Here is a 16,588-nt window from a genome sequence, read left to right as displayed (position 1 = left end):
AAAATGTTTGACACGGCAAATTTGAAAAAGGAGGAAATGTGATGGGATGGGCGGAGATAAACTACCATTTAGGCGGAAATCCGCCTTTAGGAGGAAGATTCTCAGCCCTGACAATACATATTATCATATTAAGATTTCTTTTTATAATTCAACATAATTCAACAGACCCTGATAATGTCGCCCTCGTCCTGCTCATTGATGTACTTGTCTAAGTCTTCATCCTTCATGCCATTCCTCCTGAGCTTGCAATGCACAAAGGCAGGTTTAGTCTTGGCAAACTCCAGATTGACGTGACCATCACTAGTGGTGACAATACCATCAGCTGGAGTGGCAACCAAGCCAAGCTGGTCAACAGCTACTCCTGGTCCCCAGCTGCTGTCGGAACAAGCAGGCAGAGGTGCTGAGTCACTGGATGGGGTCTCGACAATCAGCTGTGGATGTCAATGTAAGTATAGCTTGATTTAGTTAACTGCACATAAGTATAACCTTTTCTAAAAATACAACACAGTTGAAATGTTTTAAAATAATTTTTTAAAATCTTCAGTAGTTAGTAGGTCAAAAAAGTAAAAAAAAAAAATCCAGTAACTTTATATATCAGAAATTACTATTTGATTGATCGAAACTGATTATAACTGTGATTCATAACACAAATTTTTTATCATTGGCGGGTTTGTTTTTAGAAAAGCTTTGGAAATATACTTGCTTATTTACATCAATACCTTGGCTTAACAGTTAAAATAAAATCCAAAACTATTTTTTATATAAAATAAAACAACATGTTTGAAGAAAAAAAAAAAGGAAAAAAAGAAAAAGAAAATATATTAAAAAACAAAGCAAAACTTCTTATTTAAATACTGTTCCTTTATCAAAAATGGTGTTAAATTCCTATTGCGTTTTATGTGATTTTTGTTCCTCACTTAACCCTAACTCACTTTATACTCAGCAGAAGCCGTGTAAATGTTCTTAACACCCAGCTCTCCAGTGAGCAGCTGTCCAAAGATGGTGAAATAGTACTGGCCAGCTCTCGGAGCCCTGAAGATGAAAGTAGTTGTTTGGTTCTGGCCCTGGTGTTGTAAGGCAAAATTCTTCAGTTTCTCTCCTTGATAAACCTCTTCTCCAGTGTCTGCAAAAGTAATCTTATACCTGTGCAATGTAAAAGAGAAAAGAGTTTAAGACATAAGTGGACCCTTTTGATCTGTCACAAAAAAGCACACAAGAGATCTGCTCTCTGTAACCTGCTTAAAATGGTATGTTGAATTTGCTCATATCCAAATGCTGATATATTTAGGTTAATGTTTTATGGCTATTAATGTCAAACTCAGAACTCCGGTATGTAATGATATGGCTAACTCATTCTTATAAGTGTGAAGTTTTCCAGAAGCTCTCCAAATCCAACTTTCTGTTTTATTCTAATAATTATCACCTTTTGTGTAAAGCTCCAATACATTTTTCACAAACTCTACTATTTGCAATCACAATATATAAAAGTGAATACAATTTGATGAGGATGTTGAATGGAAAAGGAATCAAATGTCTGTAGAATCATTTTAAAAATAGAACAACTGTGCATTAAGAACTATCATCTTACGTAAAGTTAGTGGGTTTGCAGAATCCCAAGGTTAGTGCCAGGCGACCTTTTCTAACGTCAACTACACCATTGTGATGGGAGATGAAGAACATGCCACATTTAAAAAAGTATGACTTGACCAGGGGCAGGTTCTCAAAATCTTCCAGGGTGACCGGTGCATGCAACAGCTGCCACTCAGACTTGTGGGCCCAGTGACTGTATATGAGCTGTTCTGGGTCTGTCAGGAAGTAGAAGTCGTCATACTCATACACCTGTTGGGAATAGGTTTAAAATGTTTATAATGATGTTTAAATAATACCAATGATGGAAAAGAGCAGAAGAAAGGTGATTTAAATATAAAAATCTCAGATCATTTGGGGGGAAAAGAATTTCAGACAATTTTAATCATGAAATTTAATATGGAAAAGATGGAATTTTAAAAATAAAAGTCATAATTTCAATGAATTGAGAGAACTCAAGATTTCCCGAAGATGTGGTTTGAAGCCGTTGAAAATGGGCAACCTGAAAGATAAAATAAGTCTATTCTTGACAACCCGTATTCCAAGGGAGTTGACATCTTTCGTAAGAATGTAAAATCTAAACAATGGCTGTTATCGTTCTTGTTCCAGTCTATGTAGTCGTAGAAATGACAAGTTTAAATATTTTTCAAGAAGCATGAACTAATGGCTCCAATGTTCCTATTAATGTACGCTATGGAATATTTTTTTTCAGAAAAGGATTATCAAATGTTTTAAGATTAATTATCAACAAAGAATGTAAAAAATAAAAGTAATAATTAATATGTCTATACAATCCTGTTGGACATTTTCATGCAAAATAAACGATACTTTTCCCTCATTCAGTTCCACAATTGAAAATCTCAAAACAAACAAACAGAGAGAGAGAGAGAGAGAGAGAGAGAGAGAGAGAGAGAGAGAGAGAGAGAGAGAGAGAGAGAGAGAGAGAGAGAGAGAGAGAGAGAGAGAGAGAGAGAGAGAGAGAGAGAGAGGAAATAATGTTCAATTGAGAAGAATGTAACTGGATGTATACATTTTCATTATCCAAAGAAAATTTACCTTAGGGTAAAATTAGATTTTAATTACATGGGTGCTTTTTCAATAATGGAAATGATATTCATAAGTATAAATGGAATTTATAATTAACTGATTAAGTTAACCATTTTGAGTTTAATATTTGCTTACCAAGTTTTCAGGCATATTCTTCTCAGAGACCAAGTATCGAGTAGCCCAGTGAGAGTCAACCAGGTACCAGTTGTTGTCGATAAGGACAGCATTCCAGCTGTGGTTGTACTCATTGCCCTTGAACTTGTCGCCTGGACGGTAGTCAAGGCCTTTGGCAAAGCCAGTCAGAACAATGGAGTGGACACCAGAAAATCTGAAGCAGTTATGAAAGAATATGATTAAATAATGGATCATATTTGTAGTAAATCACTTATTTTATGAAAGGATATCAAAACTGGTATTACAACTCTAAAATAATCTTAAGTATGAAGTTATCTTTGTGTTGCTATAAAATTAAGTCTATTAATACCCATGAAAAAAAATTAAAACTATGATAATGGCAAACTCTTTAATTTCGTAATGTCACTCAATTTAAATCTTAATCTATCAATGACATACAAAAATGGCAATGTTCACATTTTGTAGAACAATAGCACAATAATTTCTCAGCACCATATTTACTAATAAATTTAAAAAATCAACAACTAAACGAGGAGAAAAATACATTCTTCAAAAAATTATGGTTTCAGGGGGTAAAGATGAAAGGGTTTCTATGAAGGAATCTGAGGGCATCCGAATTCTTGATCATTTCAAATTTAATGCAAAATGATTTATTCAAGACTTTCAGTAAGTGCATTGAGAACAATTAAGCTGTGCCTTGCAGTATGCACGATACAATGTATGACTTAACTATAATACTCTTTAAAAAATAAACCATCATCAACTTGTGATTTTAATTTTTAAAAACGTCATCAAAATATGATCCATAAAACAACCTAAAATATGAATTTCTCCATGTTCTGAATTAGCAGTAATCCTCTTAAACAGGAAAATTCTGATTTGTGAAAATAATATACAAAAACATTCATTCTTTAATAATCATTATTCGAACACAAAAGATCATTAATTTAGTTGTTAAAAAAAAAAAAAAGAGGCCAACAATAACAACTTAATTTGGTCACCTGCACAGAGTTTCAAATATACGAGCATAGGTCCCTTGCTTGTTCTTGAAGGAAAGCAACACTTCCTCTGGGGTGTTGGGTTTGGCCCCATCATTGAAGTTGATGGAATACATGTTCTTGGAAGTCATCCATCGAAAAATAACTCTGGATATTTTTAAAAAATGATATACACACAATGTAAATTTGAAGTGGAAATATATACAGAGAAAAAAAAGTATGATAAGTGTCGTGAATTAAATTTTTAAAAAATAAAATAAAGTAAATTTTAATATCCTGCACAATGGGAGATTAAACATGATATACATCAAACTAAACATGAATGATTTGGTGACAGGCTTGACGCTTTTTGCTTTGTTGTGTTTTTCTCCCCCCCCCCCCCCCCCCCCCCCCCCAGCAATTTGAGCAGAGACGAAAGACTAGCTCAACCAAGGACTACAGATCGGTCAGAAGGGTTAAAAACTCTGGAAAATGTATTCTCATTTGAATATTACCAAATAGGCACACTCCACCATAGGGCATATCAACAATTGACTAATGGATTAAAAAAACTGAAAAGTGATGCAATACCTGCATTTGTCCAGGTCTGACTGCAAGTTCTGGCTGTAGACCAGGTGGTAGATGAGATCCGTGAAATTGTCATGCTCCGTTTGGGCAACCTTGAGAAGACAGAAAATGTCCAAAATAAATGTTTCAGTTAATTTCAGCAATTTACTTTATATTAAGAATACCAGAACATTCCAATTAGACAAAAGAAAAAAACAACAACAAAACATGTCATAATTAGAAAGCTTATATTCTGATATGTACCTTTCATCTTAACTGGATCTCATAATTCTTAGCAGTAAGATTCCCCCGCCCAGCTCCTCCCCCTTTATTTTGATCGCTGGAGATTTCTTAGTGTTAATTTTACCAATAAGAGTATATGAGTAGTACAAGAAAGCTGGCGCTTCGATGCTATTTTTAGCTTCTCCGCTTGATCGACACACTAACCCAAACTCCTGAGGTTATGCAATTAAGCGGAGTCAACTGTATCATACCTGGATGGCATGGTTGTCAATGTAATAGAATTGCTGGACATTCCGGTAAAGGTCAAACTTTCTGTATCTGGCATGTACAGGAGGGGCATTGACCTGCCTAGCCCTCGAGTCTTCAGGCTGAAAGCCATGTGGAGCTTTGATATGCATCTCGGACACTCAAACTTCTGGATGCTGAAAAAGAAAAGAAAAAAAACACAAAACATTTAAATCTATTTATGCTTTAAAAATATACTCGATGCATTCAGAGCAATATTTTACACAAGGATTATAAGACCAACGAATTCCAAATTCATTCACAATGAGAGCTATCGAGAAATTCAATTTTAACTCATTCAACCCTAGCCCTCTACCTTCGTTCTGTCCCCTCTACAAGAAATGTTTGATACTTTTCAGAATTGAAAAAAGAAATATACTCACTCAATCTAATAGAAAATTGAAATGTGCATCTTATCTTATCTTACCAAAGGCTTAATAGGAATTATCCTTTAAATGCCTTATACAATAGTTTATAATTACAGAATCTCATGTAGCTTGCATTGTATCATTCACAGAGAGCGCATCACTTTATTCAACTACAAAAATTGTAAAAATAAGAGCAGTTGTATTTATACCATGCATCTAATTTGTGTCAGAAAATTGTAAATAAAGATTGGTTAAAATTAGCTGCATTCAAATACCGAGATGGGCAGTATAGGGGTTGAATAAGTTTTATAAAAACTTAAAACTTTGACGAAAAGGGAATGCTCCTTTCAGCATAATTTATAATTAATAATACACTAAATCATTTACTCCCCTTAACAGCACCGTCTCTGTGCAATGGTTTTCACTATAAGCTGATTGGAATGGCTTGTTAATTGGTAGTGAAAAGCTTTCCCCCAAGATTATTGGGAAAAAAGGAAGATTTGAAATGGGTTTGTAGTTTTTAATATCATGATGGTCTAAAGAGGGTTTCTTTAAAAGTGTAGATTATGGAGCATGTAGTTATTTCAACATGGAGGCAATAATGGTGAAAGTTTTATTCTCCTCCAAGAGCAGGCAACAAATTAGGGATCAGGCACTGGTGTAACACAATGCATGTATGTAAGTTCCAGACTAAGCAGATAGAAAAATTTAAGAACAGATCATACCAAAAATCAGCCAATGTGATGATTTTTTTCTTGTACTTTTCTTTTTGTTTTGTTCCTGTTTCATACACATCCATACATTTTGGGGAGGGGGGGGGGGGGGGGGGGGGGGGGGGGGGGGGGGAAGGGATACACTGTTTGAGCTTGTTTTGAAATCTCTTAGAATAAACACCATTGGCCTCATCAACACCGAAACACTCCCGTGATCAATATAGGGGGAATTAAAAACTGTCAAATGTTATAAGACAGAATATCAAGTATTCATGGATGCACGCACGAAGGTTGGGCAAAAAAAAAGCCGGAAATCCATTTCCAACAAATCCAAAAAGCCTGAAATTTATTCTGAAATGTGACCTGCTGTATCAAAACAGTATTATCTCAGGGTGATCTAGATGCTGGGAATAAATTTAAATCAATTTCAAAAAGCCGGAAATCTTGCACCCATGAGTAGCGTCCATGGATGGATGAGTGAGTGATATGATTGGACATAATGCTCAGAATGATTCAAATCCGATAATCTATTTCAATTATCAAGTTTAAGGCCTTAATTCTTAAAATATATTATTATGTTTATATAAATACCACACTGCTTCTGTCGTCCTGGCGTTGATATTGATTCCTTCCCGCTTCTAAACAACATAAATTTAACAAATGCATAGAACCAACCAACAAAACAAAAAAAGCACAACAATACCAAAGGTTGGTCTGACATTCCGAGCTACATGCTTCCTAACAACATTTCGAGTCACTGATTTTCCTTTCCGGCTTACTCATGTATGTGGCATGCGGCTATAGCATGTCAAAGCCCTGACTGAAGTGAGTGATGGGAGGACTAATGATAACACTTGTACAAGAGAGAACTGTTTTTCCTCTGATTGTATCCATCTGCTTATCATTCCCTGTATCTAAAATTGACGTATGAATATTACTTTTTTTTTTCTCCTAGTAGAGCACGGGAAGCCACCATAGATAAACGGGATGGATGAAACAATTAAAACCGAACCAGTTACAGTACCATGTGTCACTTCCTTCGTGAGTAGGCAACTCAACCATAAAACCATTAATGTATTGAAAAAAGACAAACAAGAAAACAACCTCCCTCTCCAAACAACCAAAAAAAAAAACGAAAACAAAAACAACAATTACAAAAAACAAAAACAAATAAAACCAAAAACAAACAAAAATACAAAAGGAAAAAACAAACCAAAAAAAAAAATTTTAAAATCATGACACGCAAGTTAATAAGCCACTACGCCAATAAAAGACTAATCGTGTGTTCTATTTTTCTCTGTTCATTAGGATGAGTCCAGCATGCAAAAACATGTCGAGAGGAATTGCTAATTTCATTAAAGTTTGTCAAACAACTTATGCGTAATGGTCAGGAATGTGACTTCTTTCTAAATGTGTTCATTTGCCATGAAAAGGTTGCTAGGAATGGAACGGTCAATTTTGTGCATGCTAAAAAATGTGATTGGTATAGGTATGTTATTGGGCGGAGACGGACAGAACAAGATAAAGGAGGAGATAAATAGACAGGTATTCGGAGGAAGAGGGATTCGAATCAGACACATTTCCTCCCCGTCTCCTCCCTTGGATCATTCAACACTGACCACGGGTTAACATAAAGTACCACCTGCGCAGGTGTTTTGGCAGGTGATGAAACAGTGTACCGGAGGCAGGATATAAACGACATAGAATGTAGGCAGGACGCTACACTTAGCGAACTTACCATTACGAGAGGCGTCCATCATGATGAATCTGTTAATAACATGATGGTATGGTGGGGTTTTGCTCTTCGCCCACCCGTTACTGAACGATTTACAGACAATAATACATAACCTTGTGTAAGCAATGGCATAGATGGGAAATGAAAATCGCTGATTCAGCAGAAAGAAAAGTAACATTTTTTTTAAGGCACCTGAAGAGAAATAGCGGGACTTGGGACCTACAGAAATCGAAGGTGTCAGTGTATATTGTATTGTAATGTAGTATGGTATGCTGGGCTAATGCCAATCCACGAGGAAATTCTAATCTTGGTCTCTAACTGCCATATAAAACGCCAGTATGAAAGAGAAGAGTTTTTGGAGTTTCACTGTTTTTGGTGAACCTCAATAATATAATGGCGAGACATTTCCGCCTTAGAAAAAAAAAAATCTTTTCCTGTTTTGTCATGAACGAAACAGGTCATCCATTACGAGGAATGTCATAAGGCCAAAAAACAAAACAAAAAAAACCCCCAAAAAACTAGCAACATGAAAGGCGGTCAATATGTTGATAACCTCATCAAAAAGTGTTCCTCAAACACGTATGGAAAAACTTTCTTTTTAAAATATTCATGTTCATGATATTATTACCAAGTAAGAAGAAGAAGAAGAAGAAGAAGAAGAAGAAGAAGAAGAAGAAGAAGAAGGATGATGATGATGATGATGAGGGAGGAGGAGGAGGAGGACGAGAAGGAGGAGGACCAAGAGCAGAAGGAGATGAAAAAGAAGAGGAGGAGACAGAGGATATGAGGAATGCATATTATGGGGACAATAAACATTCTGATGATCGATCTATTATTTATAGATAGCTTGTCAAATCAGTATATTATCAATATTATTATCATTATTATCATTATTATTATTATTATTATTATTATTATTATTATCATTATTATTATTATTATTAGAGAGAGAGAGAGAGAGAGAGAGAGAGAGAGAGAGAGAGAAAGAGAGAGAGAGAGAGAGAGAGAGAGAGAGAGAGAGAGAGAGAGAGAGAGAGATGGGAGAAAAGACTGGAACAAGCCATACATAACTCAGGGATATCAAAGGGAAAGGGCGCTCGCCCAGAGAGAAATAATATAATGACTGTAATTGGCGACGACCCGATGGTCGCAGAAAACGGACCAGAAAGGTCAGACGGTGATAAAAATGGCAGCCTCCCAAGAGTGCAGTATCCTATCGGTGATATTTTTATTTCTAAAGGAGTCAACCATTAATCAAAACAGGATAACATCGGCTCTCGGCTGAAAAAGCATGGAATTTTCAGAAGAAAAAAACCCCCAGGAATGTGTCATCAATTTTTTATCACAAGATATTGGCTTCGGCAAAATCTTACCCCCCAAATCAATGACATGGAGAGATCAAAATACGGGGGACAAGGACATAAAAATTTTCACTTTATCGCGATACAAACCATGTGACATGGCCTCTTTTTCCATAAGTTGCCAATGTGCACAAACCAAACGAACTAAATGTTTGATCTAAGGTCTAAAGTATTCCCTGTCTCAACCCCTGAATAAGAAAGGGCTTTCTCGCTTCACTGACGACTATTTGCGATTAATAAAGTAAGAGAGAATTGAGGTTCTTATATCAATGATAGCCCCCCCCCCCCCCCCCCGGGCTGCAAATCTCTTAAATCTACTACTACTACTACTACTACTACTAATAATAATAATAATAATAATAATAATAATAATAATAATAATAATAATAATAATAATAATAATAATAATAATAATAATAATAATAAATATTACAAACAACACTAATTATGCCACAATTTTTTACAAAAATATTCGTACCGTTTCCAGTTTCTAAGAATATCTTGGGCGGGAAATCCTACAACCAATGTATTTTACACGCAAGTTGGCTTCTCTGTCCCACTCCCTCCCCCGCCCACCCCACACTTACAGTACAGACTGATTGATCGGGTCGTCTATGTGACAGGCACAGTCATCTCCTACCCATTGTAACTGAATCAATAATAATACTGTTAGAAATGCTATAAATTAGACGGGCTTATTTCCGGGTATGTAATATTATATCCATTTTGTTGAGGACAGCAAAAAATAAATAATAAGAAAGGAGAATTTTTATTGTAGAGCAAGTAAATCGATCAAAATTGATATGAGTGCGGCCATACTAATTCTAATATATCTAAGATAGAAAGATGCAATATTCATTGCACTTGTGTGGACCGTGACCGAGTCGTATGGTGTAAATATCATCATTTCGTCTATAAGATTGCACGAAACATTAAACGGTTTCTGTTCCACGTTAAAGAAACTAAAATAAATTTGGGCTAAGTGTCCTGGGTGACGAAATGATTTCGTCCACGGCTACGTAAGAGATAATGTAACAGATTGTAACAGATTGTTTTGTTTGTTTGACTGGTTTTACGGCGCTTGCAACACATTTACGTCATATCAGAACCAGTAAAAAGGAAGAAAATGGGATAGTAAAAAGCTCTAGAATTACAATTAAAGCACCGAAGAAAAGGGAAGACAAAGGGGAATTCATTCAAATAGGAAACAGATGTAGATTCCAAGAGCACACTAACAGTGTACTTAGTTTGAGATCACCTAAATGTCTCATCCTGACACAAGCACAGGTCCCCACTAAGCGGAACACACTCAAATATTTAAAATCGTATATGTAAAACAAAAATAATACAGTGCAAAACAGAGAGATGATTTACAAGACAAAAAAAAAAAATTCATCTCCCAAAAACTATACATTTGATGACCCCCCCCCCCCCCCTTCATTCCAAGACAAAGACAGAAAAATTGTTGGAAAACATAAAATATAGGGGTTTGGGGGGGGGGGGGGGGGGGGGGGGGGGGGAATAGAAGACATAGTAATTGTATCCATGACCACTATGGAAGGTCAAGAACCCCATCTAGTTGTAACAAATTGAACCCTGGGTTAAAATGAAACAATTCACAATATATAAAAGGGAATGTGTGGTGATCAGCGATATCTATAGATGTCACTGGTGGTGATACATTCGACGCCACTGTTAATTAACAGACCAAATTGTTAATTTGAAGACACGGGATGATTCCATTTACGTTCATCTCAATAGAGAATTTTATATTTTTGACTTCCTGGACAGAAAAAAAATATTCTTACCTTTGTTTTAACTGGCTTGGTGTCCGTTAACCAGTAGAAATTATATTGCAAAAATTCTGTCACAGATTGGTCCGATTAAGCAGTTATTCCCGTGTTACAGCTTTCCACACCGATTGTATACATTTAATTTATTTTCAAGATTCTTTTATAACCGACATAGTACATACCTTGTTTTGTTGTTTGTTAACTTTTTTTTTGTTTCATTGTGCATGCGAATTTTAGTAAATAGGAATCATTATGACCCAGGGTAATCTACATCGCATCAAGGCCTAAATATGAAATTCGAATAACAGTAATAAAGACGAAGTGGAGAAATTTGAATGACAATTACGCATATTATGAAATAAAGGAATTCGGAATGCAAATAACGATCAAGTCAAAGACATAATATCAAATACGTCACCACTATTGTGGGACGACAAGCTTGTGAGAAGATATTTGATTTGGCATACAAATCGAAATATAATTTACTCGTCACTATAAATCTCTAGTCTCTGCACTTACTGGACAGGTATTCAAAATGCCCTTGTAATGTTTTGCATATCAATATCAACCGATATCACGCTCTCACACCGTATTACTATGAAGAGACTGATTTCATTTTTATAAAAAAGGATATATACATACCAGTTAAAATAATACAATAAAATAGAATAAATAAAAGTCGAGAAACATTAAGTGGTGTTAAGGTAATTGTATTCCATTCGTGTTTAATTGTCATTTTGTAGCATTCATTGTGATCATAACTGTATATATATATATATATATATATATATATATATATATATATATATATATATATATATATATATATATATATATATATATATACATATTTAATTAGCTCGATCGTTCCATAGAGTATATGAAAACATTTGGATATTCCCCTCCAATTCAATACATAATAAAGACCCATACACGACACATTGGCCTTTCACCAAAGTCTTAAAACCATCCAAACATAGAACAAACGAATCATAATATGAAAAATGGCCTAAGCAAACACAAACACACACACACACACACACACACACACACACACACACACACATACATTCATAAATACATACATACATATCAAGGATATGAATATGAGTGCAAGTGGTTAGCTAACCAATGGCGCACTTTTTAAAAATGTCACCAACAAATTGCCTTACTTAATGCCCAGGGAAAACCATTATTCCAAAACAAACGTTAACTATAATGTTACATAATATTCTCAGACAGAGGGCTATGTTAAAATTTCAGTGTAGGCAGTGAGAGCGCGTCAAGAAAACACGATCAGATCTCGAACGACAAGATCTTTATCAATACTTGTGTTACACCCCCGACAACAAAGCGTGTTCACAGATAAATTCATTGCATTATACACTTTTTGGAATGTGAACTGTGGTTACGGGGTAAAAGAGGCGAATGAGTCACAGCAATAGATATAAAATAAAAATTACAGTAAAAAATAAAATAGGTAGTATAATATGCGGGCGGATACTCATTTGCATTTCCTATTCAAACAACAGGGATGGCATCATAGGAACACAATGCATGGTTAGCATTCGTAATGCTTTTAGTAAACGAAATAAGAAGAATCCATTGATTATTTGTATGTCGCAAATGCCGATTTGGATGGAAATTTTTAAAAAAGCATATACTGCAATGATAGATTTTGAAAAGCAGTCTGTATTATTTTTTGAAATCGAGAATATAAACCATACATTACAACAAACAGCAAACAAATAACAATTGAGCAGTTCGTTGTTTACATTTTGTAAGTTAAGATACGATAGGTGTGATGTTTATTAAAAGACAAAAATAATGTTCAATGGTCGCAAATTGAACAAATTATAGAGAACGCATATTATAAATATCTCACATTATAAAAAAATCGCTATGTCTTTACAGCGAATAAAAAATACGAAAATGGAAAATTATAAGAAAAAATAAACAACAGTCAGATATACTGAAATATTGAGAGGAATTATTGTAATATGCTGACGGGCATTGCAAACCGTTTGTACGTAAGAAAGTAAATGAGTAAGTAAGTATGTATGTATGTATAAAAGTATGCAAGTAAAATTAAATCTGGCATATCATACAGTAATTATTGTTGAACTCACAAATCTTTTCTAAACGTCATCAAAATTACTTTTGCGTAAAATTTTAATCCCACCAACCCTTTCGTTTTCCTGTTTTATTGTTTATTTCAAAATTTGCTTAGGTAGTCCAAATCTTTATAACAAAGTTCATTATTACAACACCTTCCGCAATTATATTGCAGTGCATTCACATTAAATAATAGTTGTACATGACCTTTAATCTTCTGTCAACAAAATATTGGACAGTTGTCAAAATATGGTCAGATCCCCCCCCCCCCCCCCCCCCCCCCCCCCTTTTTTTTTTTTTTCGAATCATGATGTGCGTGCTCGGTTCAATGCAACTTTTTATGTCATAAAGCATTATTTTCTATAAGATTAGTTTGAAAGACATGCTTTCGGAAATAATCCATAAATAAAAACCTGTAAAATCACGTAACAATACTATATTGACTAATTATGGACTGTTAATATTTTTCATCTAATAAAATAATGAACCTTTTAAATTCCTAATAGGATAATAATATTATAATAGCCAGACAGCTATCCCATATGTCTCAACACTTTGCTATATAATAGCTTCATGATAAAAGAAGATTGTCATGATACAATCATCAAAGAATGATACTATTTACTTAACTAACAAAACAGAACACCGAGCACACTATAACATAATCTTTGAAGCGTGAAAGAAAGGAAATGAAGAAAAAACCTTACTCGAGCCTAAATAACTTATTTTATTGCAATGACTAACCCAGGAACGTAGATAACATGTAGTGAACAATGAACAGATAACTCAGAGGGGAAAAGATCAGACTGGCGGGCAGGCTATCAAGTATCAAGACATTTATTAATCAGAATTTTGTAGAGGCAGTGTTTGAAAATTGTTTAATGACACGATTCAAATCGAGGCAAGCTGATTCCAAATTACCGCAAAATGTACTTTATCAGTTTAACGGCTTTTGTGAAATATGCTGGTCATTTCAGTGCCTGGGAGAAGAAGTGAACTACTAACAAGGGACAAACAAAAGATTTTGCATTTGTGTTCATCTATGTATTCGTAACAGTCTTGGGTCATAAGCACCCAAGAAAAAGTAAGACAAGAGTAAACTAGATTCAACATACCGTGTGCCTAGCCTGAGGTCACACGAAGTCTGACATAGACGCCAACGTAGGATCCTTGCCAAAAAGGATATACTCGGGTTGTTTCCAACACCAATCCCGAGAATCAAAATAAAAGATCTATAAAATATCTATTTCCGAACACAAACACACACACACACACACACACACACACACACACAAACACACAAATAGAAGAAATAAATTAAAAAGGAAAGAAAACGCTTTACACCATATACAAAACTTTCCCTTTCGCTGCGAAGAATCAGTTATATACCCGGCAAAAATCATATCATCTCATGCAGCTCAAGACCTAATGGTCACTTGAAAGAGAGTAAATAAATATACAAATAGAGAAAATAGTCGCCAGAATATGTACCCTTAATAACTCGCTCCATGTTAATGTTTTTGTTGATTTCATCTATTAAAAAAAAAAAAAAATTACGCCCCCCCCCCCCCCCCCCGCAAACAACAACAACAAAAGGATGGAATAGCGGAGATGCCCAGCCGATGACATTATCAAAACTGAAGAGAAACCACATAATTTGGGTTCAAACTTGATTCAAATTGCTCTGACGGAGATGAAAGGTATAAGCCAAAACAAAACAAAAAAAAAAAAAAACAAAAAAACAACAACACATTTTTAAACTACGTTGCACACTGCGTGTAGAGGTAACGTCCTTAAAATTAAAACGAACAACACCATGATAGAATCGATCATTTCAAATTATACAGAGAAAATAAATGAAGATATTGACTTGTCAGCAAAATTTTGAATGCTTTAAATTCAATTTGGCGAAAATCAGGTGTATGTGTCTCTCTCTTATGCTGCATAAATCAATGAATGGATATAAATAAATACATAAATAATATACTCTTGTTTCAGAGACCAGTATGGACATTATGTCCTTATCACAAGCCAATACCCCTTACGACGTATGCAGTGTTTGCACAATTAATAAACGTGACAATTACACATCCACTTTGCCCAAATACAACTCAGCTATTATTGTTACCAAACCCACATAAAAATGGCGCTCCTCACTCTTTCACAAATAAGCCCCTTTGCATTTTACCAACATAAACCTTTTGTAATGTGTCAAGCCTTGATATTAACTCAACGTAGGCCTATTCATATAATTCATGCGTCACCCCTGTCGCTGCAATATCAGAAACTAATACAAAAGCATATTATCTAACCTCATTCTATTCCGTTGCTACTTTATTCATTCTATTCTGAAGAGATATGACGACGTTGAAGATTTTAAAAATAAATTTAAAAGGTACCTACTTAGTAGCTAGCCGATACAGAGATCGAGTCTATCAAGAATTACAGATGTGTCTTTGACTGAAGGAAAAATATATATTGTTTAAACCATTTATATGCGTGGAGCTGTACCTAGACATTAGTGATTGTTTCTGATTTTGACTTATCACTGGAACTGAACCAATGATACAATATCCAATTGCTATAATTTCAAACTAGAATTGTATGTATTATCCATCACCATCAGTATGAACCTGATACGGTTAAGCATACTTCAAATACCAGAAAGATTGCACAATTTTTAAAATTTTGTTTCATTTATCTTCTTTCCGTAGGTTTTATTATCATCATCAATAAATTCTCGTAAGAGGCCGTGCCCTTGAAAACAAAATCAAAACAAATAATACTAATTTAAAAAAACAGAAAAAAAAAGTAATAAAAACAAACATGGCTGTTAATTTAATTATTCATAAAAGTAGATGGTTAACCGAGTGTACTCACTCGAACAGAGTTTCGGTCCCTGTTTTGAAGTAATAAAATTTTCGAAGGCCTCCAACGCAACGCATTTATTTTGCCGAGGCTTTTCTCCTCCTTCCAAGTACATGTTTCTGAATAATTGGCGAATGCAATCGATTAATGATATAAGATGATCATCGTCAGCTTAAATACATAGCATTTATATAACAAAATCGGAAGTACATGAATCCTATACTTCTCATGCCCTTTTCGTGGCATTTCAAAAGCAGGTCGCACGTGCAAAAGTCTTAAAAGTATGAAAGGAATCGATAAGCAAAGATTGCAGGTAAAAAAATAGGACCCGATCAAAAAATGCACCCCGTCAAACAAGCCAACATTTTTTATGGTGCATTTTGTTGCTTGGGTGTGTTTTCTTCTTGAGCGCCGATAATACATAATGGGAGAGACCAAATCATCAGACAGCAGTAATATAAATGTTGCTGCTCGAAGCTCGAAGGAATAAATAACAATGTGAAATTGATTGTAAGCTTCAATTAAATTACAAAAACATATGTGGTGTTTCATTCACCTGTTTTGTTGATAAAGGGGAAACCCGAAACGTTCATTTGATCTCTTTTTGTAATTAAATTGAAGCTTACAATCAATTTCACATTATTATTTATTTCATAGAGCAATAGCTTACAGAAAAATGACAGATACTTGTAGTTCCTGTTATGATTCTCGCAAAAAGATGCATTTCCCTATATTATGATGATCGGTGCTGATTTAAACGGAATGTTAACACATATTAACAAGAAATAGATAAG

The 16,588-nt window shown here is 34.8% G+C and overlaps 1 protein-coding gene across 2 annotated transcripts in view; it reads right to left on the bottom strand.

Moving 5' to 3' along the window:
- The window catches only part of LOC144965334 (uncharacterized), a 49,527-nt gene that overhangs the window by 21,256 nt on the left and 11,683 nt on the right, over positions 1-16,588 (bottom strand). The window contains exons 1-8 of one of the 2 annotated variants that reach the window (XM_078900574.1): positions 6,514-6,681; positions 4,808-4,978; positions 4,338-4,426; positions 3,771-3,914; positions 2,770-2,962; positions 1,589-1,839; positions 933-1,143; positions 168-431 (exon numbers count right to left, since the gene is read on the bottom strand). In XM_078900574.1, coding sequence (XP_078756700.1) covers positions 168-431; positions 933-1,143; positions 1,589-1,839; positions 2,770-2,962; positions 3,771-3,914; positions 4,338-4,426; positions 4,808-4,954 — 1,299 coding nt within the window. In that variant the 5' untranslated portion in view covers positions 4,955-4,978; positions 6,514-6,681. Of the gene's footprint in view, positions 1-167; positions 432-932; positions 1,144-1,588; positions 1,840-2,769; positions 2,963-3,770; positions 3,915-4,337; positions 4,427-4,807; positions 4,979-6,513; positions 6,682-16,588 lie in introns of those variants that run through there. The other variant, XM_078900573.1, reaches the window with a different exon arrangement.

The sequence above is a fragment of the Berghia stephanieae genome, chromosome 2, assembly GCF_034508935.2.
Source record: "Berghia stephanieae isolate SIO BIC M18660-M18661 chromosome 2, UCSD_Bste_1.3, whole genome shotgun sequence".
Classification (NCBI taxonomy): Eukaryota; Metazoa; Mollusca; class Gastropoda; order Nudibranchia; family Aeolidiidae; genus Berghia; species Berghia stephanieae.
Note: the sequence above shows the minus strand (reverse complement) of the source record. Positions and strands in the feature narration are given on the sequence as shown.